The sequence below is a fragment of the Triticum urartu genome, chromosome 4A (assembly GCF_056163025.1).
Source record: "Triticum urartu cultivar PI428250 chromosome 4A, HENAU_Tu73, whole genome shotgun sequence".
Classification (NCBI taxonomy): Eukaryota; Viridiplantae; Streptophyta; class Magnoliopsida; order Poales; family Poaceae; genus Triticum; species Triticum urartu.
The window spans coordinates 341,858,740-341,885,253 of record NC_141876.1 but is presented as its reverse complement, the minus strand read 5'-3'; the positions used below and the strand labels follow the sequence as shown (position 1 = coordinate 341,885,253).

Below are 26,514 nucleotides of genomic sequence, written 5' to 3'. Positions count from 1 at the left end.
CTGGTGTTGATCATGTTTTGCCCTAGGGAGAGGTTTAGTCAACGGATCTGCGACATTTAGTTCCGTATGTACTTTACAAATATCTATGTCTCCATCTTGAACATTTTCACGAATGGAGTTGAAGCGACGCTTGATGTGCCTGGTCTTCTTGTGAAACCTGGGCTCCTTGGCAAGTGCAATAGCTCCAGTGTTGTCACAGAAGAGTTTGATCGGCCCCGACACATTGGGTATGACACCTAGGTCGGTGATGAACTCCTTCACCCAAATTTCTTCATGCGCTGCCTCCGAGGCTGCCATGTACTCTGCTTCACATGTAGATCCCGCCACGACGCTCTGCTTGCAGCTGCACTAGCTTACTGCTCCACCATTCAACATATACACGTATCCAGATTGTGACTTAGAGTCATCCAGATCTGTGTCGAAGCTAGCATCGATGTAACCCTTTACGACGAGCTCTTCGTCACCTCCATAAACGAGAAACATGTCCTTAGTCCTTTTCAGGTACTTCAGGATATTCTTGACCACTGTCCATTGTTCCTTGCCGGGATTACTTTGGTACCTACCTACCAAACTTACGGCAAGGTTTACATCAGGTGTGGTACACAGCATGGCATACATAATAGACCCTATGGCTGAGGCATAGGGGATGACACTCATCTCTTCTATATCTTCTGCCGTGGTCGGACATTGAGCTGAGCTTACCCCTTCTTAGACTGATCCATATTAAACTTCTTCAATATCTTATCAAGGTATGTGCTTTGTGAAAGACCTATGAGGCGTCTTGATCTATCTCTATAGATCTTGATGCCTAATATATAAGCAGCTTCTCCAAGGTCCTTCATTGAAAAACTCTTATTCAAGTAGGCCTTAATGTTGTCCAAAAGTTCTATATCATTTCCTATCAAAAGTATGTCATCTACATATAATATGAGAAATGCTACAGAGCTCCCACTTACTTTCTTGTAAACGCAGGCTTCTCCATAAGTCTGCATAAAACCAAACGCTTTGATCATCTCATCAAAGTGAATGTTCCAACTCCGAGATGCTTGCACCAGCCCATAAATCAAGCGTTGGAGCTTGCACACCTTGTCAGCATTCTTAGGATCGACAAAACCTTCCGGCTGCATCATATACAATTCTTCCTTAAGGAAACCATTAAGGAATGCCGTTTTGACGTCCATTTGCCATATCTCATAATCATAGAATGCGGCAATTGCTAACATGATTCGGACGGACTTCAGCTTCGCTATGGGTGAGAAAGTCTCATCGTAGTCAACCCCTTAAACTTGTCGATAACCCTTAGCGACAAGCCGAGCTTTATAGATGGTCACATTACCATCCGCGTATGTCTTCTTCTTAAAGATCCATTTATTTTCTATGGCTCGCCGCTCAACGGGCAAGTCAGTCAAAGTCCATACTTCGTTTTCATACATGGATCCTATCTCGGATTTCATGGCTTCCAGCCATTTGTCGGAATCCGGGCCCGCCATCGCTTCTTCATAGTTCGAAGGTTCACCGTTGTCTAACAACATGATTTCCAAGACAGGGTTGCCGTACCACTCTGGTGCTGAACGTGTCCTTGTGGACCTACGAAGTTCAGTAGCAACTTGATCTGAAGTTTCATGATCATCATCATTAACTTCCTCTCTAGTCGGTGCAGGCACCTCAGGAACATTTTCTTGAGTTGCGCCACTTTCCGGTTCAAGAGGTAATAGTTCATCAAGTTCTACTTTCCTCCCACTTACTTATTTCGAGAGAAACTCTTTCTCTAGAAAGGATCCATTCTTGGCAACAAAGATCTTGCCTTCGGATCTGAGGTAGAAGGTATACCCAATAGTTTCTTTAGGGTATCCTATGAAGACGCATTTTTCCGACTTGGGTTCAAGCTTTTCAGGTTGAAGTTTCTTGACATAAGCATCGCATCCCAAAACTTTTAGAAACGACAGCTTAGGTTTCTTCCCAAACCATAATTCATATGGTGTCGTCTCAACGGATTTCGACGGAGCCCTATTTAAAGTGAATGCGGCAGTCTCTAAAGCATGGCTCCAAAATGATAGCGGTAAATCGGTAAGAGACATCATAGATCGCACCATATCTAATAAAGTGCGATTACGATGTTCAGACACACCATTATGCTGAGGTGTTCCAAGCCGCGTGAGTTGTGAAACTATTCCACATTTTCTTAAGTGTGTGCCAAATTTGTGACTCAAGTATTCTCCCCCACGATCTGATCGCAAGAACTTGATTTTCCTGTCACGTTGATTCTCAACCTCACTCTGAAATTCCTTGAACTTTTCAAAGGTCTCAGTCTTGTGTTTCATTAAATAGACATACTCATATCTACTCAAGTCATCAGTGAGGGTGAGAACATAACGATAGCCACCGTGAGCCTCAACACTCATTGGACCGCACACATCAGTATGTATGATTTCCAATAAGTTGGTTGCTTGCTCCATTGTTCCTGAGAACGGAGTCTTGGTCATTTTACCCATGAGGCATGGTTCGCACGTGTCAAATGATTCGTAATCAAGAGACTCTAAAAGTCCATCTGCATGGAGCTTCTTCATGCGTTTGACACCTATGTGACCAAGGCGGCAGTGCCACAAGTATGTGGGACTATCATTATCAACCTTACATCTTTTGATATTCACACTATGAATATGTGTAGCATTACGCTCGAGATTCATTAAGAATAAACCATTCACCATCGGAGCATGACCATAAAACATATCTCTCATATAAATAGAACAACCATTATTCTCGGATTTAAATGAGTAGCCATCTCGAATTAAACGAGATCCTGATACAATGTTCATGCTCAAAGCTGGCACTAAATAACAATTATTGAGGTTTAAAACTAATCCCGTAGGTAAATGTAGAGGTAGCGTGCCGACGGCGATCACATCGACCTTGGAACCATTCCCGACGTGCATCGTCACCTCGTCCTTCGCAAGTCTCCGCTTATTCCGCAGCTCCTGCTTTGAGTTACAAATGTGAGAAACTGCACCGGTATCAAATACCCAGGAGCTACTACGAGTACTGGTAAGGTACACAACAATTACATGTATATCACATATACCTTTCGTGATGCCGGCCTTCTTGTCCGCTAAGTATTTGGGGCAGTTCCGCTTCCAGTGACCACTTCCCTTACAATAAAAGCACTCAGTCTCGGGCTTGGGCCCATTCTTTGGCTTCTTCCCGGCAGCTTGCTTACCGGGCGCGGCAACTCCCTTGCCGTCCTTCTTGAAGTTCTTCTTACCCTTGCCTTTCTTGAACTTAGTGGTTTTATTCACCATCAACACTTGATGTTCCTTTTTGACTTCTACCTCTGCTGATTTCAGCATTGCAAATACTTCAGGAATGGTCTTTTCCATCCCCTGCATATTCAAGTTCATCACAAAGCTCTTGTAGCTCAGTGGAAGCGACTGAAGGATTTTGTCAATGACCGCGTCATCCGGGAGATTAACTCCCAGCTGAGTCAAGCGGTTATGTAACCCAGACATAGTGAGTATGTGCTCACTGACAGAACTGTTTTCCTCCATCTTACAGCTGAAGAACTTGTCGGAGACTTCATATCTCTCGACCCGGGCATGAGCTTGAAAAACCATTTTCATCTCTTCGAACATCTCATATGCTCCGTGTCTCTCAAAACGCTTTTGGAGCCCCGGTTCTAAGCTGTAAAGCATGCCGCACTGAACGAGGGAGTAATCATCAGTACGTGTCTGCCAAGTGTTCATAACGTCTTGTTCTGTAGGGAGAGCAGGTGCTTCACCTAGCGCTGCTTGTAGGACATAATCTTTCTTGGCAGCTATGAGGATGATCCTCAGGTTCCGGACCCAGTCCGTATAGTTGCTGCTATCGTCTTTCAGCTTGGTTTTCTCTAGGAACGCGTTGAAGTTGAGGACAACGTTGGCCATTTGATCTACAATACATGTTGTAAAGATTTTAGACTAAGTTCATGATAATTAAGTTCATCTAATCAAATTATTCAATGAACTCCCACTCAGATAGACATCCCTCCAGTCATCTAAGTATAACATGATCCGAGTTAACTAGGCCGTGTCCGATCATCACGTGAGACGGACTAGTCAACATCGGTGAACATCTTCATGTTGATCGTATCTTCTATACGACTCATGCTCGACCTTTTGGTCTTCTGTGTTCCGAGGCCATGTCTGTACATGCTAGGCTCGTCAAGTCAACCTAAGTGTTTGCATGTGTAAATCTGTCTTACACCCATTGTATGTGAACGTTGGAATCTATCACACCCGATCATCGCGTGGTGCTTCGAAACAACGAACTGTCGCAACGGTGCACAGTTAGGGGGAACACTTTTTTGAAATTATTATGAGGGATCATCTTATTTACTACCGTCTTTCTAAGTAAACAAGATGCAAAAACATGATAAACATCACATGCAATCAAATAATAGTGACATGATACGGCCAGTATCATATAGCTTCCTTTGATCTCCATCTTGGGGCTCCATGATCTCCATCATCGTGTCTCCATGAAGTTGCTCGCCAACTATTACTTCTACTACTATGGCTAACACGTTTAGCAATAAAGTAAAGTAATTTACATGGCGTTTCTCAATGACACGCAGGTCATACAAAAAATAAAGGCAACTCCTATGGCTCCTGCCGGTTGTCATACTCATCGACATGCAAGTCGTGATTCCTATTACAAGAACATGATCTCATACATCACATATATATCATTCATCATTCATCACAACTTTGGCCATATCACATCACAAAACACTTGCTGCAAAAACAAGTTAGACGTCCTCTAATTGTTGTTGCAAGTTTTTACGTGGCTGCAATAGGGTTCTATCAAGAACGTTTTCTTACCTACGCCAAAACCACAACGTGAATTGCCAATTTCTATTTACCCTTCATAAGGACCCTATTCATCGAATCCGATCCGACTAAAGTGGGAGAGACAGACACCCGCCAGCCACCTTATGCAACTAGTGCATGTACGTCGGTGGAACCGGTCTCACGTAAGCGTACGTGTAAGGTTGGTCCGGGCTGCTTCATCCCACGATGCCGCCGAATCAAGATAAGACTAGTAACGGCAAGCAAATTGGCAATATCGACGCCCACAACTACTTTGTGTTCTACTCGTGCATAGTAACTACGCATAGACCTAGCTCATGATGCCACTGTTGGGGAACGTTGCAGAAAACAAAAAAATTTCTCTACGTTTCACCAAGATCTATCTATGGAGTCATGTAGCAATGAGAGGGTAGTGCATCTACATACCCTTGTAGATCGCGAGCGGAAGCGTTCAAGAGAACGGGGATGATGGAGTTGTACTCGCCGTGATCCAAATCACCGATGACCAAGTGCCGAACGGACGGCACCTCCGCGTTCAACACACGTACGGAGCGGATGACGTCTCCTCCTTCTTGATACAGCAAGGGGAAGGAGAGGTTGACGGAGATCCAGCAGCACGACAGCGTGGTGGTGGATGCAGCAGTGATCGCAGCAGGGCTTCGCCGAGCTTCTGCGAGAGGGAGAGGTGTAACAGGGGAGAGGGAGGCGCCAAGGCTTCAGGTGCGGCTGCCCTCCCTCCCCCCTTTATATAGGTCCCCTAGGGGTTGCGCCGGCCCTAGGAGATGGGATCTCCTAGGGGGGGCGGCGGCCAAGGGGGTGGAGTGCCCCCCAAGGCAAGTGGAGGCGCCCCCTCCCCTAGGGTTCCCAATCCTAGGCGCATGGGGGACCAAGGGGGGGTGCACTAGCCCACTATGGGCTGCTTCCCTCCCTACTTCAGCCCATGAGGCCCTCCGGAATGGGTGGCCCCACCCGGTGGACCCCCGGGACCCTTCCGGTGGTCCCGGTACAATACCGCTGACCCCCGAAACTCTCCCGATGGCCGAAACTGCACTTCCTATATATAATTCTTCACCTTCGGACCATTCCGGAACTCCTGTGACGTCCCGGATCTCATCCGGGACTCCGAACAACTTTCGGGTTACTGCATACTCATATCTCTACAACCCTAGCGTCACCGAACCTTAAGTGTGTAGACCCTACGGGTTCGGGAGACATGTAGACATGACCGAGACGACACTCCGGTCAATAACCAACAGCGGGATCTGGATACCCATGTTGTCTCCCACATGCTCCTCGATGATCTCATCGGATGAACCACGACGTCGAGGATTCAAGCAATCCCGTATTCAATTCCCTTTGTCAATCGGTACGTTACTTGCCCGAGATTCGATCGTCGGTATCCCAATACCTCATTCAATCTCGTTACCGGCAAGTCACTTTACTCGTACCGTAATGCATGATCCCGTGACCAGACACTTGGTCACTTTGAGCTCATTATGATGATGCATTACCGAGTGGGCCCAGAGATACCTCTTCGTCATATGGAGTGATAAATCCCAGTCTTGATCCATGTCAACCCAACAGATACTTTCGGAGATACCCGTAGTATACCTTTATAGTCACCCAGTTACGTTGTGACGTTTGGTACACCCAAAGCACTCCTACGGTATCCGGGAGTTACACGATCTCATGGTCTAAGGAAAAGATACTTGACATTGGAAAAACTCTAGCAAACGAACTATACGATCTTGTGCTATGTTTAGGATTGGGTCTTGTCCATCACATCATTCTCCTAATGATGTGATCTCGTTATCAATGACATCCAATGTCCATAGTCAGGATACCATGACTATCTGTTGATCAACGAGCTAGTCAACTAGAGGCTTACTAGGGACATGTTGGTGTCTATGTATTCACACATGTATTACGATTTCCGGATAACACAATTATAGCATGAATAAAAGACAATTATCATGAACAAGGAAATATAATAATAATCCTTTTATTATTGCCTCTAGGGCATATTTCCAACAATTTTCTGAATCCAAACAAAATGAAGCATATACCGTAGGTTGTTCTATTGTTGATCCAACCACATGCTCTGTTTCTGCATGCCATCGAAGCTTTATTTTCAAATCCCCTTTTTCTGCACGACGATTGAAAAGAATGCAGGAGTCGGAGAATGAACAAAATTGCTTTGAACTTCATAGCAGCAGACTAAATTCCTAAAGGCAAAAAAAATTTAGTACTACAGGATATACCTTCAGAGTTTATGACAGTTCTAATAAATATATGATGTTGATTGGTTAGCTGAGTTAGAAGTAGAGCTATTCAAATATATTTACTCTGACAAGTGCAAAAAATCCTTATACTCCTAGCTATATGTTTATCCTATATCTACTTCTCACATTATACATATGCTCCACTACAAAGGGGTCTAAATAATAACATGATTTTTTTTCAGTTAAAGTTCCAAGCAACTTTCCTGTGTGAATCTGAGAATCTCACTAAAACCTGTGTTTCATTGTTTATATTCAGCCTATCGAGTTGAGTTTCAGACTGATCATAAACATACCTCAGTTTAAGATGTGATGCTGATTTGATTTGTGTGCTGCACCATTGTCCATATCTTCGATTTCAAGTAGTTCCATGGCAAATCAAATACATTTTTTCTTTGTTTATGACAATACATATTTGACAGGTTAAAGCATGTACTATTGTGTATACTGAAGTGCAACAAGCCTTTCCCAGTAGTAAAACTGAAAGTATATATAGCTTATGTGTACTGTACTTTCAGTAATATAGATGCCAATATCATTACTTTTTTTAGTTAGGGGTGGTGGTTATTCACTCACAGTCAGGTTCAATGCTCATCATGTTATTTCCTTTCCAAAGATACCTCGGTGTTCTATGGTTAGAAATAGAAGATAGCATACACGAGGCCAAATCTTGACATGATTCAGTCATCCACATATTCTAGAAACAACAGATCAGATTTAAACAACTATCTTAGGAGTAGCAGACACATCTACATCTATATCTATTACCTACTAATAAAGCAAGATGCATTTCTCTAAATTTCTAATCCTTTCACCTTCTAAAATTATTAAAACCGATCGAGCTAGCCCACCTCGGCTGCAAGCAAGGATTGTTCTACAATAGTCCCGCCTCGGTTTCTTACATAGAATTTCTCCAATTCATATATGTCTTTGATTTTCTCGGTATTAAGGAGCTAACTTGAAAACCAATGAGCCCAGGTTAAGGACCGACATGACAGAGAAATAAAGGAAGAAAATTTCTTTGAGGACAACTGCATCTCAAACGACATGAGACGTGACAAAGAAGTAAAAGGGAAGGAAAGAACTAGGAGAAAGACCCTCGATTATTTATAGGGACTCGAATTGGAACACACATGATACATGACAGAGAAATAAAAAGGAAGGGAAGAAGTTAAAGAAAAACATGGTGCAAGCTATGCGAGCCGCCACCAGAAATTGTAGCATCTAAATGAAAGACTATTATCAGGTTCTGTATTTATACCATTTACAGCAACTGGTTTTTGTGCCTTGGGCTGTGATCCTAAAAATACATTGATGCATAGTTCATACAAATACAATTTGACGCTACAACTGGTTCATACAATCAATTTATCTAAAAAAGGGAAGAAAAAAAATCAAGCAATCTTTCGAATTTATGCATTGTCACATTGAACCAAAGTGTTCAAAGACACGAAATCACCATGGTCAGAGAAAAAAAACTGATAGCACCTTGAGCAGGCCTCAGTTCCCACACCCCTGCTTAGAAGACTGGATTGGAGCTGACTTCCGTGGGCTTGCCTTTGACCCAAGTCTCCTGACTGAAGCCAAATCCTTGGATCGAAGCCATAGACGAAAATCAAACGCGTCAACCAAATCCCTAGACAAAAAGAGGCGGCAACTTAAAATCACTCTCCGGGCCACTAACCACCATGGATGTGCCGCCCACAAACCTATGGATCGGGAGCGGTGCTTCATATTGTGATGTGCCACCTCAGTGCCGCCGGGCATGGGCCATTGCTCCCAGCGATGCTGGAGGCTCTGCCCCGCTCCCTCCGCCCGACAAAGTGTGGATCTGGAGGGAGGTGGAAGCTGCACGGGAGAGAAAGGTCAGATATGAGAGAAGAGAGATGGGAGAATAAGGAGAGGAGGCGGAGGTCGGCAGGCGACTTGGGAGACGGCGGCGGCTCATCAATGTCTCTGATGGCAGCGGGGTCGTGTGGTGTCGAGGTGGCAGAAGAAGCTCGGGTGGGGATGAGATCCTCCTCTAGAATCCTCTCTCCTCATTAGGGAAAGGATGTGTGGCCTCAACCACGTGACCAAGAGCTACTTCGTGGAGCCCGTGGCCGCCCACTTACCAAAAGGAGCTTGTGACACGAGGCAAACATGCGGTACGCCGGGGACAGGATGAACACGTACTAAGTGTTGGAAATATGCCCTAGAGGCAATAATAAAAGCATTATTATTATATTTCCTTGTTCATGATAATTTTCTTTATTCATGCTATAATTGTGTTATCCGGAAATCGTAATACATGTGTGAATACATAGACACCAACATGTCCCTGGTAAGGCTCTAGTTGACTAGCTCGTTGATCAACAGATAGTCATGGTTTCCTGACTATGGACATTGGATGTCATTGATACCAAGATCACATCATTAGGAGAATGATGTGATGGACAAGACCCAATCCTAAACATAGCACAAGATCGTATAGTTCGTTTGCTAGAGTTTTCCAATGTCAAGTATCTTTTCCTTAGACCATGAGATCGTGTAACTCTCGGATACCGTAGGAGTGCTTTGGGTGTACCAAACGTCACAACGTAACTGGGTGACTATAAAGGTATACTACGGGTATCTCCCAAAGTGATTGTTGGGTTGACATGGATCAAGACTGGGATTTGTCACTCCATATGACGGAGAGGTATCACTGGGCCCACTCGGTAATGCATCATCATAATGAGCTCAAAGTGACCAAGTGTCTGGTCACGGGATCATGCATTACGGTACGAGTAAAGTGACTTGCCGGTAACGAGATTGAACGAGGTATTGGGATACCGACGATCGGATCTCGGGCAAGTAACATACCGATTGACGAAGGGAATTGTATGCGGGATTGATTGAATCCTCGACATCGTGGTTCATCCGATGAGATCATCGAGGAGAGTGTGGGAGCGAACATGGGTATCCAGATCCCGCTGTTGGTTATTGGCCGGAGAGTCGTCTCGGTCATGTCTACATGTCTCCCGAACCCATAGGGTCTACACAGTTGAGGTTCGGTGATGCTAGGGTTGTAGGGATATGTATATGCAGTAACTCGAATGTTGTTCGGAGTCCCGGATGAGATCCCGGACGTCACGAGGAGTTCCGGAATGGTCCGGAGGTAAAGAATTATATATAGGAAGTGCTATTTCGGGCATCGGGACAAGTTTCGGGGTCACCGGTATTGTACCGGGACCACCGGAAGGGTCCCGGGGGTCCACCGGGTGGGGCCACCTGCCCCGGGGGGCCACATGGGCTGTAGGGGTGTGCGCCTTGGCTTGTATGGGCCAAGGGCACCAGCCCCAAGAGGCCCATGCGCCAAGAGATCAAGAAAGGAAGAGTCCTAAAGGGGGAAGGCACCTCCTAGGTGCCTTGGGGAGGAGGGATTCCTCCCTTGGCCGCCGCCCCCCTAGGAGATTGCATCTCCTAGGGCCGGTGCCCCCCTAGGCTCCCTATATATAGTGGGGGAAGGAGGGCCTCTCACCCCATGCCTTTGGTGCCTCCCTCTCCCTCTCCAACACATCCTCCTCCTCCATAGTGCTTGGCGAAGCCCAGCTGGAGTACTGTAGCTCCATCACCTCCACGCCGTCGTGCTGCTGGTGGAGCCATCTTCCTCAACCTCTCCTTCCCCCTTGCTGGATCAAGAAGGAGGAGACGTCACGCTGACCGTACGTGTGTTGAACGCGGAGGTGCCGTCCGTTCGGCGCTAGGATCTCCGGTGATTTGGATCACGTCGAGTACGACTTCCTCATCCCCGTTCTTTGAACGCTTCCGCGCGTGATCTACAAAGGTATGTAGATGCAATCCAATCACTCGTTGCTAGATGAACTCCTAGATGGATCTTGGTGAAACCATAGGAATTTTTTTGTTTTCTGCAACGTTCCCCAACAGTGGCATCATGAGCTAGGTCTATGCGTAGTTCTGTTGCACGAGTAGAACACAATTTGTTGTGGGCGTTGATGTTGTCAACTTTCTTGCTGCTACTAGTCTTATCTTTCTTCAACGGTATTGTGGGATGAAGCGGCCCGGACCAACCTTACACGTACGCTTACGTGAGACCGGTTCCACCGACTAACATGCACAAGTTGCATAAGGTGGCTGGCGGGTGTCTGTCTCTCCCACTTTAGTTGGAGCAGATTCGATGAAAAGGGTCCTTATGAAGGGTAAATAGAAGTTGACAAATCACGTTGTGGCTTTAACGTAGGTAAGAAAACGTTCTTGCTAGAGCCCTTTTTCAGCCACGTAAAACTTGCAACAACAATTAGAGGACGTCTAACTTGTTTTTGCAGCAAGTGCTTTGTGATATGATATGGCCAAAGTTGTGATGAATGATGAATGAAATATATGTGATGTATGAGATGTTCATGCTATTGTAATAGGAATCACTACTTGCATGTCGATGAGTATGACAACCGGCAGGAGCCATAGGAGTTGTCTTTATTTTTGTATGACCTGCGTGTCATTGAGAAACGCCATGTAAATTACTTTACTTTATTGCTAAACGCGTTAGCCGTAGTAGTAGAAGTAATAGTTGGCGAGCAACTTCATGGATCATGATGATGGAGATCATGGTGTCATGCCGGTGACAAGATGATCATGGAGCCCCAAGATGGAGATCAAAGGAGCTATGTGATATTGGCCATATCATGTCACTGTTATTATTTGATTGCATCTGATGTTTATCATGTTTTGTACATCTTGTTTGCTTAGAACGATGGTAGTAAATAAGATGATCCCTCATAATAATTTCAAGAAAGTGTTCCCCCTAACTGTGCACCATTACGACAGTTTGTTGTTTCGAAGCACCATGTGATGATCGGGTGTGATAGATTCCAACGTTCACATACAACGGGTGTAAGACAGATTTACACATGCAAACACTTAGGTTGACTTGACGAGCCTAGCATGTACAGACATGGCCTCAGAACACAGAAGACCGAAAGGTCGAGCATGAGTCGTATAGAAGATATGATCAACATGAAGATGTTCACCGATGTTGACTAGTCCGTCTCACGTGATGATCGGACACGGCCTAGTTAACTCGGATCATGTTATACTTAGATTACAGGAGGGATGTCTATCTAAGTGGGAGTTCATTGAATAATTTGATTAGATGAACTTAATTATCATGAACTTAGTCTAAATTTTTTACAATATGTCTTGTAGATCAAATGGCCAACGTAGTCCTCAACTTCAATGCGTTCCTAGAGAAAACCAAGCTGAAATACGATGGCAGCAACTACATGGACTGGGTCCGGAACCTGAGGATCATCCTCATAGCTGCCAAGAAAGATTATGTCCTACAAGCACCGGTGGGTGACGCACCTGTTCTCCCTGCAGAACAAGACGTTATGAACGCTTGGCAGGCACGTACCGATGACTACTCCCTCGTTCAGTGCGGCATGCTTTACAGCTTAGAGCCGGGGCTCCAAAAGCGTTTTGAGAGACACGGAGCATATGAGATGTTCGAAGAGCTGAAAATGGTTTTCCAAGCTCATGCCCGGGTCGAGAGATATGAAGTCTCCGACAAATTCTTCAGCTGTAAGATGGAGGAAAACAGTTCTGTCAGTGAGCACATACTCACTATGTCTGGGTTGCATAACCGCTTGACTCAGCTGGGAGTTAATCTCCCGGATGACGCGGTCATTGACAGAATCCTTCAGTCGCTTCCACCGAGATACAAGAGCTTTATGATGAACTTGAATATGCAGGGGATGGAAAAGACCATTCCTGAAGTATTTGCAATGCTGAAATCAGCAGAGGTAGAAGTCAAAAAGGAACATCAAGTGTTGATGGTGAATAAAACCACTAAGTTCAAGAAGGGCAAGGGTAAGAAAGCCTTCAAGAAGGACGGCAAGGGAGTTGCCGCGCCCGGCAAACAAGCTGCCGGGAAGAAGCCAAAGAATGGACCCAAGCCCGAGACTGAGTGCTTTTATTGCAAGGAAAGTGGTCACTGGAAGCGGAACTGCCCCAAATACTTAGCAGACAAGAAGGCCGGCAAAACGAAAGGTATATGTGATATACATGTAATTGATGTGTACCTTACCAGTACTCGTAGTAGCTCCTGGGTATTTGATACCGGTGCAGTTGCTCACATTTGTAACTCAAAGCAGGAGTTGCGGAATAAGCGGAGACTTGCGAAGGACGAGGTGACGATGCGCGTCGGGAATGGTTCCAAGGTCGATGTGATCGCCGTCGGCACGCTACCTCTACATTTACCTACGGGATTAGTTTTGAACCTCAATAATTGTTATTTAGTGCCAAGTTTGAGCATGAACATTGTATCAGGATCTCGTTTAATATGAGATGGCTACTCATTTAAATCTGAGAATAATGGTTGTTCTATTTATATGAGAGATATGTTTTATGGTCATGCTCCGATGGTGAATGGTTTATTCTTAATGAATCTCGAGCATAATGCTACACATATTCATAGTGTGAATACCAAAAGATGTAAGATTGATAATGATAGTCCCACCTACTTGTGGCAATGCCGCCTTGGTCACATAGGTGTCAAACGCATGAAGAAGCTCCATGCAGATGGACTTTTAGAGTCTCTTGATTACGAATCATTTGACACGTGCGAACCATGCCTCATGGGTAAAATGAACAAGACTCCGTTCTCAGGAACAATGGAGCGAGCAACCAACTTATTGGAAATCATACATACTGATGTGTGCGGTCCAATGAGCGTTGAGGCTCGCGGTGGCTATCATTATGTTCTCACCCTCACTAATGACTTGAGTAGATATGTGTATGTCTACTTAATGAAACACAAGTCTGAAACCTTTGAAAAGTTCAAGGAATTTCAGAGTGAGGTTGAGAATCAACGTGACAGGAAAATCAAGTTCCTACGATCGGATCGTGGAGGAGAATACTTGAGTCACGAGTTTGGCACACACTTAAGAAAATGTGGAATAGTTTCACAACTCACGCCGCCTGGAACACCTCAGCGTAATGGTGTGTCCGAACGTCGTAATCGCACTCTATTAGATATGGTGCGATCTATGATGTCTCTTACCGATTTTACCGCTATCTTTTTGGGTCTATGCTTTAGAGACTGCCGCATTCACTTTAAATAGGGCTCCGTCGAAATCCGTTGAGACGACACCGTATGAATTATGGTTTGGGAAGAAACCTAAGTTGTCGTTTCTAAAAGTTTGGGGATGCGATGCTTATGTCAAGAAACTTCAACCTGAAAAGCTCGAACCCAAGTCGAAAAAATGCGTCTTCATAGGATACCCTAAAGAAACTATTGGGTATACCTTCTACCTTAGATCCGAAGGCAAGGTCTTTGTTGCCAAGAATGGATCCTTTCTAGAGAAGGAGTTTCTCTCGAAAGAAGTAAGTGGGAGGAAAGTAGAACTTGATGAAGTATTACCTCTTGAACCGGAAAGTGGCGCAGCTCAAGAAAATGTTCCTGAGGTGCCTGCACCGACTAGAGAGGAAGTTAATGATGATGATCAAGATACTTCTGATGAAGCTCCTACTGAAATTCGAAGGTCCACAAGGACACGTTCCGCACCAGAGTGGTACGGCAACCCTGTCTTGGAAATCATGTTGTTAGACAACGGTGAACCTTCGAACTATGAAGAAGCGATGGCGGGCCCGGATTCCGACAAATGGCTGGAAGCCATGAAATCCGAGATAGGATCCATGTATGAAAACGAAGTATGGACTTTGACTGACTTGCCCGTAGAGCGGCGAGCCATAGAAAATAAATGGATCTTTAAGAAGAAGACAGACGCGGATGGTAATGTGACCATCTATAAAGCTCGGCTTGTCGCTAAGGGTTATCGACAAGTTCAAGGGATTGACTACGATGAGACTTTCTCACCGGTAGCGAAGCTGAAGTCCGTCCGAATCATGTTAGCAATTGCCGCATTATGTGATTATGAAATATGGCAAATGGACGTCAAAACGGCATTCCTTAATGGTTTCCTTAAGGAAGAATCGTATATGATGCAGCCGGAAGGTTTTGTCGATCCTAAGTATGCTGACAAGGTGTGCAAGCTCCAACGCTCGATTTATGGGCTGGTGCAAGCATCTCGGAGTTGGAACATTCGCTTTGATGAGATGATCAAAGCGTTTGGGTTTATGCAGACTTATGGAGAAGCCTGTGTTTACAAGAAAGTGAGTGGGAGCTCTGTAGCATTTCTCATATTATATGTAGATGACATACTTTTGATGGGAAATGATATAGAGCTTTTGGACAGCATTAAGGCCTACTTGAATAAGAGTTTTTCAATGAAGGACCTTGGAGAAGCTGCTTATATATTAGGCATCAAGATCTATAGAGACAGATCAAGACGCCTCATAGGTCTTTCACAAAGCACATACCTTGATAAGATATTGAAGAAGTTCAATATGGATCAGTCTAAGAAGGGGTTCTTGCCTGTGTTGTAAGGTGTGAAATTGAGCTCAGCTCAATGTCCGACCACGGCAGAAGATATAGAAGAGATGAGTGTCATCCCCTATGCCTCAGCCATAGGTTCTATTATGTATGCCATGCTGTGTACCAGACCTGATGTAAACCTTGTCGTAAGTTTGGTAGGTAGGTACCAAAGTAATCCCGGCAAGGAACACTGGACAGCGGTCAAGAATATCCTGAAGTACCTGAAAAGGACTAAGGAAATGTTTCTCGTCTATGGAGGTGACGAAGAGCTCGTCGTAAAGGGTTACGTCGACGCTAGCTTCGACACAGATCAGGATGACTCAAAGTCACAAACCGGATACGTGTATATTTTGAATGGTGGGGCAGTAAGCTGGTGCAGTTGCAAGCAGAGCGTCGTGGCGGGATCTACATGTGAAGCGGAGTACATGGCAGCCTCGGAGGCAGCGCATGAAGCAATTTGGGTGAAGGAGTTCATCACCAACCTATGAGTCATACCCAATGCGTCGGGGCCAATCAAGCTCTTCTGTGACAACACTGGAGCTATTGCACTTGCCAAGGAGCCCAGGTTTCACAAGAAGACAAGGCACATCAAGCGTCGCTTCAACTCCATTCGTAAAAATGTTCAAGATGGAGACATAGATATTTGTAAAGTACATACGGACCCGAATGTAGCAGATCCGTTGACTAAACCTCTCCCTAGAGCAAAACATGATCAACACCAGAATTCCATGGGTGTTCGATTCGTCACAATGTAACTAGATTATTGACTCTAGTGCAAGTGGGAGACTGTTGGAAATATGCCCTAGAGGCAATAATAAAAGCATTATTATTATATTTCCTTGTTCATGATAATTGTCTTTATTCATGCTATAATTGTGTTATCCGGAAATCGTAATACATGTGTGAATAATAGACACCAACATGTCCCTAGTAAGCCTCTGGTTGACTAGCTCGTTGATCAACAGATAGTCATGGTTTCCTGACTATGGACATTGGATGTCATTGATACCGAGATCACATCATTAGGAGAATGATGTGATGGACAAGACCCAATCCTAAACATAGCACAAGATCGTATAGTTCGTTTGCTAGAGTTTTCCAATGTCAAGTATCTTTTCCTTAGACCATGAGATCGTGTAACTCCCGGATACCGTAGGAGTGCTTTGGGTGTACCAAACGTCACAACGTAACTGGGTGACTATAAAGGTATACTACGGGTATCTCCGAAAGTGACTGTTGGGTTGACACGGATCAAGACTGGGATTTGTCACTCCATATGACGGAGAGGTATCACTGGGCCCACTCGGTAATGCATCATCATAATGAGCTCAAAGTGACCAAGTGTCTGGTCACGGGATCATGCATTACGGTACGAGTAAAGTGACTTGCCGGTAACGAGATTGAACGAGGTATTGGGATACCGACGATCGGATCTCGGGCAAGTAACATACCGATTGACGATGGGAATTGTATGCGGGATTGATTGAATCCTCGACATCGTGGTTCATCCGATGAGATCATCGAGGAGCATGTGGGAGCCAACATGGGTATCCAGATCCCGCTGTTGGTTATTGGCCGGAGAGTCGTCTCGGTCATGTCTACATGTCTCCCGAACCCGTAGGGTCTACACACTTAAGGTTTGGTGATGCTAGGGTTGTAGGGATATGTATATGCAGTAACCCGAATGTTGTTCGGAGTCCCGGATGAGATCCCGGACGTCACGAGGAGTTCCGGAATGGTCCGGAGGTAAAGAATTATGTATAGGAAGTGCTATTTCGGGCATCGGGACAAGTTTCGGGGTCACCGGTATTGTACCGGGACCACCGAAAGGGTCCCGGGGGTCCACCGGGTGGGGCCACCTGCCCCGGGGGGCCACATGGGCTGTAGGGGTGTGCGCCTTGGCCTGTATGGGCCAAGGGCACCAGCCCCAAGAGGCACATGCGCCAAGAGATCAAGAAAGGAAGAGTCCTAAAGGGGGGAGGCACCTCCTGGGTGCCTTGGGGAGGAGGGATTCCTCCCTTGACCGCCGCCCCCCTAGGAGATTGCATCTCCTAGGGCCGGCGCCCCCCTAGGCTCCCTATATATAGTGGGGGAAGGAGGGCCTCTCACCCCACGCCTTTGGTGCCTCCCTCTCCCTCTCCAACACATCCTCCTCCTCCATAGTGCTTGGCGAAGCCCAGCCGGAGTACTGCAGCTCCATCACCACCACGCCGTCGTGCTGCTGCTGGAGCCATCTTCCTCAACCTCTCCTTCCCCCTTGCTGGATCAAGAAGGAGGAGACGTCACGCTGACCGTACGTGTGTTGAACGCGGAGGTGCCGTCCGTTCGGCGCTAGGATCTCCGGTGATTTGGATCACGTCGAGTACGACTTCCTCATCCCCGTTCTTTGAACGCTTCCGCGCGTGATCTACAAAGGTATGTAGATGCAATCCAATCACTCGTTGCTAGATGAACTCCTAGATGGATCTTGGTGAAACCGTAGGAAATTTTTTGTTTTCTGCAACGTTCCCCAACACTAAGAGCATCTTAAGCCGAATACAGCAAATTCGACCCCTCAAACAATAACGAGAGAACGTCCATGGCACTGACCGGTTATGCCTCGAATAATCCCTTTCATAACTGGATACCTCAATTTAATTAAGAAATCTAATAAATCCATACTATTACATGACACGTAAAACCTAATCGAAGTAGAGCCCATACTAAGAGCATCTTCAGCCGGATACAGCAAATCCGACCCCTCAAACGCCTACGAGGGCGCGTCCGTGGACACTGACCGGTCATGCCTCAAATAATTTCTTCCACAATGGGATACCTCAATTCAATTAAGAAATTAATAAATCCATACTATTACGACACCTAAAACCTAATCTAAGCAGAGCCCGTACGTCCGCTGTGTCCATATCCGACGGTCGACTGCACCCCTCAAAGTGTTGCTCCGGTCACCGGCGAGACAGAATAGGACATGGGACATGCACCGGCTCGCAAGACTCAAGGTGCGGCCGTCTCCCATGTCCCACTCTTCCTCGTTAGAGTCCAGAACCTTCGCGATGTCAGTGGACGTGAGATCGATGATTGATCCGTCTAGGATGGAGCCAGCGACGTCCACCATGACGCGGTAGCGGCGCCCGGACTGGTACACCATACCGGGCACCGGATAATGCAACACTGCCTCACGAACGTCCACTGTCACGAGGGCTTCCGTCGTCACCGGGACACACCTCGCGGCAGATCCATGCGCCATTTGGGTGGAAGCAATGGATCTCGACAGAAAAAGTCTGAGCACTACCGTCGAGTGGCCTCCTCCAGGGAGCGGCGACGTCATCTCCTCCTCGGGGCCCTGTGCAACGAGCACCGGATCAATGGATCTGGAAGTGTAGGGCTCGGATCCTCTACCTGCCGTGCCGGAGAAGACCAAAAATCACCGAACGGGAGTTTGGGTGACGAAGTGGAGCGGCAAGGGTTTGGTCCGAGGAGCGAATAAGGACAAATTTATGTGTGTCGGGTAGGTCAACGTGGGCCGTGAAGGGTGAGGTCTTTAGCCATACTTATTAGGTAAGGGCATGTGGAGTTTGTTTTCTCCCGTTGCAACGCACGGACATATTTACTAGTATATATATATATATATATATATATATATATATAAGGTCGCGCTATTCGTCACCCTGGGTGAGGAATAGTTATTCTTCACCCCCCTCTATTTTACCATCAATGCATCGTAATTTTACGTTCCGTAAGTTTTGTCTTATTTCCGACGCAAAAAGAGACCGTAAGAAAATATATAATCACCGTAAAAAATATTTTATATTATGTAAAATTACAAACATAAAAACATAGTCTAAAATACACATAAACTATAAATTTTCTTGTCTTATGACCTATATTTTTATTTTTTATGTCAAATTTTATGTAGTGAATCAATAGGAATGTAACTATTTGAATTCAAAACATAATTTAATTATGAAATGATTATAAGATTACCTCGGGTAAAGAATAATTTATTCTGCATCCTAGGTGATGAATAGTACATGATCATTTAAAGTACATGGGAATGTAACTAATTTATGTTTATAGGAATATAACTATATATATATATATATATATATATATATATATATATATATATGAGTACATGATCTATTTAAAGTACAAGGCAAGCCAAAATATTTCTTAATCTAATTTATGTTTCTAATACAATCACATTACTCAACAATAATCATCACGACTATCCCGTGATCAAACGCATATCACCTCTCCCTTTTACTAAGAACGCCCTCCTAATCCGATGATAAAAAAAAAAAAGAACGATCTTTACGTTTGAGCACAAAAAAAAAAACGATCTTCTGAGCACGCAGGCCGTGCCACTGTGGGTGGCTCCACCCTAATAAAGCTCACCCCGCGTGGAACCCACATTCAGTGGCCTTGCGTTACCAGTACCACCACCCCACCGCTTTCCTTCATGTGATCCACCCCGCCCCACCCCTCCCCGTCACATGCCTATCTCCGCTACTGCTAGTTCATCATTTCACACTCCCACCCCTGCCCTCACTCTCTAAAGGCTCGACTACTCACTCTGCCCACACCCGTCACCGCAGCCTCGCACAATTATCGCCCCAGGTACAGGTAAGAGGGCGAGAGAGAAGGCGATGTCAATGGCGGAGGAGCAGTACTACGGGGGCCCGCGCGGGGCGCCGCACGGGCTGCTGCTGGCGGTGGTGGTGGGGCTGGTGGTGGCGGGCCCGCTCTTCCTGGGCGACGGCGGCGAGGCGGTCACCGACGCCATCGCCGAGCTGCTCAGCCCCGTGGGCCTGCTCCTCCTCCCCGTGGGCCTCCTCCTCCTCATCCGCCTTCTCTCCTCCGACCGCGGTGCCGCGGCGTTCGCCGACGTGTTCGCCTTCGGCGGCTCGCCCGACGCCGTGCACCGCGTCGGGGGCTCCCCCATCGGCGTGGCGCTCATGCTGCTTCTCATCCTCGCCCTCCTCTACTACCGCTCCGCGCTCTTCGGCGGCGGCGGAGACGACGACGAGTAGGCGCCTGCCAGTAGGTGGGTAGAGTCTGATCTCGGGGTTGTTTTGGCAGTTTCCGTTTGATGGCTGGGCCTGGGTGTAAAAGTGCGGTGTAAATTAACTGGTAGCTACTCGCCGTGTTGGTTTGCTCTGCGTTAAGGGCTTAAGGCTGAAGGCTCTGTGCTGCATGGGTCCATGTGCTTGTCTATATCTACTAGAAGGGGACGCGCGCCTTGCCGCGCCTTTTTTTTTACCGGCCTCTTTTCTACCTTTGATGGTGGTCTCTTCCTCCATGTACCGTATTGTATTTTGACTTCTGGTAGTTGCCGGTTCAGTAGGTTGTTACGGTAGGGGTTATCACCCACCAGAGCGCATGAACACCCACCACAACAAAGGATAGTCACATCTCCTTTGTAGCTGTAGGGATTGCCTAAGCAGAAGCTAGATGATATTTGGATAATATAGGATTAGAAGTTAATGCCTTTCATAGCCACATATATTTAGCACGATAAATTAGAAAACAACATTAGCACATTGGAGAAAAGCTATAGTTTTGTGTATGAACATGTTCACTTTGGAATTTGGATAAAACTCATTACTAAAAATGACACATGGTGCTTGTTGGCATAATTAAGCTCAAAAAGATTTTCATATGAGAGGATTACATCAAAGTAAAATGTTTCCTGAACATATCACTTGTTTTTGTAATAAGAATGAGTCGAGACAATTTCCCGGATGCTCAAAATCAGTGTCGGAAGCTTTAAACATAAGCACAAAGCTAGTGCGTGTGTGCGTGTGCGCGCGACCCCTCCTTACCCCTGATGTCTTCCTGTTCAATGTAATAAAACACAAACTCTTTTGTGTTTTCTCGAGAAAAAAATACTGCTAAAATGTATTTTTGTTTCTACAATTATCCTCCCCAACTGCATTTCTCTTGGCCCATATGTGTGTGGGAGAGCAGGTAGCTCTGAAACTGGCCCTGCTTCTTTGCATCAAAACGTAATGAGAAACATAAAATATTATGAGTATGGTATATTAAACACTCAGACATAACAAAAAAGAATTCATAAAACTGGATAAAACCTTTCTTCTCTCTATTTAGGTAACGCCCCAAGATCGATGCTCCAGATGCCTTTCATGTTTTACGTGTCAGTTGTGTTATTTATTTATTTATTTATCGTATTCATCTTTACATCATGTGCATTGCATCATATCATCTTGCAACCCTTTTAAAAAAAAAACTTAACATAACAAAAAAGAATTCATAAAACTGGATAAAATCTTTCTTCTCTCTATTTATGTAACGCCCCAAGATCGATGCTCCAGATGCCTTTCATGTTTTACGTGTCAGTTGTGTTAATTATTTATTTGTCGCATTCATCTTTACATCATGTGCATTGCATCATATCATCTTGCAACCCTTTTAAGAAAAAACTTAACTTAAATAAATCGTATGGATCTTTGATCCATTTAAATTGAGGGAATTCACATAGCGATTTATTTTTATAATATATCCTCTCGATATTTAGAGAGCTACAATAAATATTTCATTATTTTGGAATTAACCATAACACACTTGTATTTTATTTTCATGCATCTTCTGTTTCAAGTTTCACCTTCAAACCTTGGCAACAATTCTTTATCTCTTTCATCGAGGCTCCTCTAAAAATCCAAACATTTATGGCCCTTTCTTTTACCAAGTCTTAGTTCAAACTCATTTGAATTAAATTCAAATGAGTTTGAATTTATATCTTTCGATCATGCCATTTCTAATTTTCTTGGGTCAAACTCATTTTTGTGAGACCAGGAAAATTGTCCCCGAGTTCAAATTCCTTTCCCTAAACCTCCCTCTTCCTTTTCCTTCTCTCTATTGTTTTCTGTTAAAGAAAATATGAGGGAGAGAGAGAGCACAACCAGCAGCCCAGCCGACCAGGCCTATGGCCGTTTCCCTCTCCGCCGACCCATCTGTAGCCCAGCCCCGCACCCCTCCGAACCCTAGCTAACTGTGACGCCCCGAGACCGATGCGTCAGGTGTCTTTCAGTTATTCACTGTTGTTGTCATGTTTGTTTATTTGTTGCATTTGATCATGTCATCATTGTTTGCTTTGCATCGTGCCTCTTGCCATTTTGCATTTCATCTTTATCACCATGTGCATTGCATTCTTCATGATGTTGTCTTGCTCTATTCTTGTCATTTGTATCAACCCCTTCCCATCTCTCTAAAATCTACCCATGTGTCATCACTGCCTTCTTCTTTCTTATTCCTTTCATTTTTGCAAGTGCCATTTTCTGTCGTCCATAAATGTTCATTCTTTTCCTATTAACCATACACCTTTCCTTTAACCTCTCTGTCAAATTTCAGATCCTTTGGAGTTGTTTTGGTTAGGTTCGAAAATGCCTCAAGTTTGAATGATATTTAAACTTGTTTTATTTTTCTACCTCTAAAGATGTCCAAACCAATTTTATCAAATAGGGCATGAATTCAAGGTCATGAGGATATTTTTATATTTCTCATACACCTCTCCTTTTCCCCTGTGCTTTTCTCTTTATTTTCTGCTTGAAGAAAATTAGAGAGAGGAAACAGGAGCTTCAGACCAGCCGCAGCCCACTTGGGCCTCCCTCCAAGCCGGCCCACCTAGGCCACCCTTTCCCGCAGCCCAGCAACCAGGCCTCTCACCACTCCCTTCTCCACTGGGCCTCCTGCGCCGGCCCACCTTAACCGCCACTAACCCTAGCGAGCTTCTCTCCTCTCTCCCTCGTCTCCACCTCGCGCCGCCAGGAGAGGCCCGATCCCATCTCCATTCGCTCGATCCCCTCCTCACCTCTCGATCCCGCGCGCCTCCCTCTCTCCCTCTACAGCGCACCTCCCATGGCGCCGTCACCCCGCGCCAAGTCTTCGCGTCGCCGGAGCCCTGTGCAGCTGCGCTGCTGCCTGCCCGCGAGCCTCCTCCGAGCGTCTCCTTCCTCACGCCCGTCCAGCAGGCCACCAGCGAGGCCCCGCATCCGCGCCTCCCCCGAGTTGCGTCCGTCGCCCGGCATGGCCCGTGAGACCATCAGCATCGCCGGCACCCTGCAGCTCCCGCCGTCCTTCTCCCTTTGCAGCGCTCGAGCCCCGCTCCGCGCTGGCCCTTGCCCTGCCGTCCGTCGGCCCGGCGAGCCGGACCTCTCCGTTGCCCTCGCCGACAACCTGCACGGCGCCTCCCAGAACGCGCCTTCCGGCCTCCCTGCTCCCTGCTCAGGTCGCTGCTTCACGCCTAGGCCGACCCTACTCCACCGGCATCCTCCCGCCTTGCTTCGCCTCCTGGCAGGCAACAACAGCGTCCACCTCGCCCCTCGTTGGCCTTCGCACCCCTGCTCGACGCCAAGACCGCGGCTCCTTGTCTCCGTGAACGCCAAGTTCTTTTCCATAGACCTCTCCAAGACCAGGATACGCCAATAACAGTTCGTGGATTTCGTCAAGTTTGAGCACCGTTGAACGAGGGCTTTTTCCTTGCTCATTTTGGGACGCGACAAGTTCCTCTTCGAAAGTACGTCCACATGATGACCTGACAAGTACCGTGGCACTGAAGACCTTTCATGCGTCAAGTCCATCTCCGAAGATTTCACCAAGTACCACGACGACCGTTATTCGTCAAGTACCCCTTCGTCAAGTACCATGACGACCGTAAAACAATGAACGCTTGTGATGTGTTGTATGAGATGCCTGTGTTTGCCCCATGCCCGATCTGATCCTTGCACGTTCCTTGTTTCCTTGCCATCGTCATGTGGGACACCCGGCTACCGGGATCGCCCCACCATCTCTTGACACACTCTCACCCACTTCCTTTTGCATCGGTATCCGTTTTCGTTATCGTTGCCGTGGCACCTCTTTTCTTTCCACCACGGTGACAAATGCTTCATAATGCTCTTGTCAACTTTTAATAAAAATTGCATAAAACTTGAAAATCTCATCCGCATCATGATAACAACATCAAGAATGTTAAAATTGTTGTTTGCTTTAAATTGCTATGCATGTGGGGATTTACCAGAATTGTTGTTTGATGTTTCCGGCCTCATTTAAAATGCCTAACTGTGTATTTTACTCATGCTTCACCTCTTGCCATGTTAGCCAACATTTAACATTGTTGAGTACCTAACCGGGAGTGAACTAAATAAGTCATGTGGTGTTTCGTCAATATGCAACCCGTTGCATATTGAGGTCCACTTAATTTGTAGTTTTGGTTGTTGCACTTTGCCATGCCGTGCATATTTAAACCGGACATGCATCATACTTGATTGTGCATCATGCCATGTTATGTGATGGTTGTTTACTATGTTGTTTGCTTCTTGCTAGTTGTTCGCTCTATTGCTATGCCGCGATACCTACCACTTGCTATATCATGCCTCCCATTTTGCCATGTCAGCCTCTAACCCACCTTTCCTAGCAAACCGTTGTTTGGCTAGGTTACAGCTTTTGCTCAGCCCCTCTTACAGCGTTGTTAGTTGCAGGTGAAGATAAAGATTGTTCCATGTTGAAACATGGATATGTTGGGATATCACAATATCTCTTATTTAATTAATGCATCTATATACTTGGTAAAGGGTGGAAGGCTCGGCCTTATGCCTGGTGTTTTGTTCCACTCTTGCCGCCCTAGTTTCCGTCATACCGGTGTTATGTTTCTTGATTTTGCGTTCCTTACATGGTTGGGTGTTATGGGAAGCCCTTGACAGTTCGCTTTGAATAAAACTCCTTCAGCAAGGCCCAACCTTGGTTTTACATTTGCCTAACAACCTATTACCCTTCCCTTGGGTCGGCCAACCCAAGGGTCATCTTTATTTTAACCCCCCTGGGCCAGTGCTTGTCTAAGTGTTGGTCCGAACCGGGCAGCCTGCGGGGCCACCTCGGGGCAACTCAAGGGTTGGTTTTACTCGTAGCTTGACCTATCCGGTGTGCCCTGAGAACGAGATATGTGCAGCTCCTATCGGCATTTGTCGGCACATTTGGGAAGCTTTGCTGGTCTTGTTTTACCATTGTCGAAATGTCTTGTAACCGGGATTCCGAGTCTGATCGGGTCTTCCTGGGAGAAGGAATATCCTTCGTTGACCGTGAGAGCTTGTGATGGGCTAAGTTGGGACACCCCTGCAGGGTTTTGAACTTTCGAAAGCCGTGCCCGCGGTTATGGGCAGATGGGAATTTGTTAATATCCGGTTGTAGAGAACTTGACACTTACCTTAATTAAAATGCATCAACCGCGTGTGTAGCCGTGATGGTCTCTTTTCGGCGGAGTCCGGGAAGTGAACACGGTTCTTGTGTTATGTTGGAACGTAAGTAGTTCCAGGATCACTTCTTGATCACTTCTAGTTCACGACCGTGCTTTGCTTCTCTTCTCACTCTCATTTGCGTAAGTTAGCCACCATATATGCTAGTGCTTGCTGCAGCTCCATCTCACTACCTTTTCCTACCCATAAGCTTAAATAGTCTTGATCGCGAGGGTGTGAGATTGCTGAGTCCTCGTGGCTCACAGATACTCAGATGCAGGTGCCGATGATGCCAGTGCAGGTGACGCAAGCGAGCTCGAGGAGCTCGATGAAGATCGTGTTCGTTGTGTTGTTTTTGTTTCTAGTTGATCAGTAGTGGAGCCCAGTCGGGGTGATCGGCGGATCTAGCATTAGGGGTAGTCTTCTTTTATTTAGGTTCCATAGTCGGACCTTGATTGTATTCTGGATGATGTAATGCTATATTTATGTATCGTGTGAAGTGGCGATTGTAAGCCAAATCTTTACCCCTTTCTTATTCAGTACATGGGATGTGTAAAGATTACCCCTCTTGCGACATGCCTACTATGCGGTTATGCCTTTAAGTCGTGCTGCGACACGTGGGAGATATAGCCGCATCGTGGGTGTGACAAGTTGGTAATCAGAGCCTTCCCTGACTTAGGAGCCCCCTGCTTGATCGAATCGTTGGCGTTGTTGAGTCTAGAAAAATGTTTTGAGTC

General features: G+C 46.0%; 1 protein-coding gene and 1 long non-coding RNA gene across 2 annotated transcripts; one reads left to right on the top strand and one right to left on the bottom strand.

The window, feature by feature from the left end:
- Window positions 1-8,579: 8,579 nt before the first annotated feature.
- Window positions 8,580-9,125, bottom strand: LOC125548411 (uncharacterized). Its single transcript, XR_007301076.2, has 2 exons — window positions 8,805-9,125; window positions 8,580-8,693 (listed from the first exon to the last, which is right to left on the bottom strand). It is a non-coding gene; the product is annotated as an uncharacterized LOC125548411 (long non-coding RNA).
- A 10,884-nt stretch (window positions 9,126-20,009) lies between these two features.
- On the top strand, window positions 20,010-20,792 carry LOC125553788 (uncharacterized). Its single transcript, XM_048717488.2, has one exon. The coding sequence runs from the start codon at window positions 20,180-20,182 to the stop codon at window positions 20,561-20,563; it is 384 nt and encodes a 127-aa protein (XP_048573445.1). The 5' UTR covers window positions 20,010-20,179; the 3' UTR covers window positions 20,564-20,792.
- The last annotated feature ends 5,722 nt before the right edge of the window (window positions 20,793-26,514 follow it).

Bases quoted from the DNA above. Each gene is read 5' to 3' on its own strand.
- LOC125553788 (XM_048717488.2), top strand. From the start codon at position 20,180: ATGTCAATGGCGGAGGAGCAGTACTACGGGGGCCCGCGCGGGGCGCCG.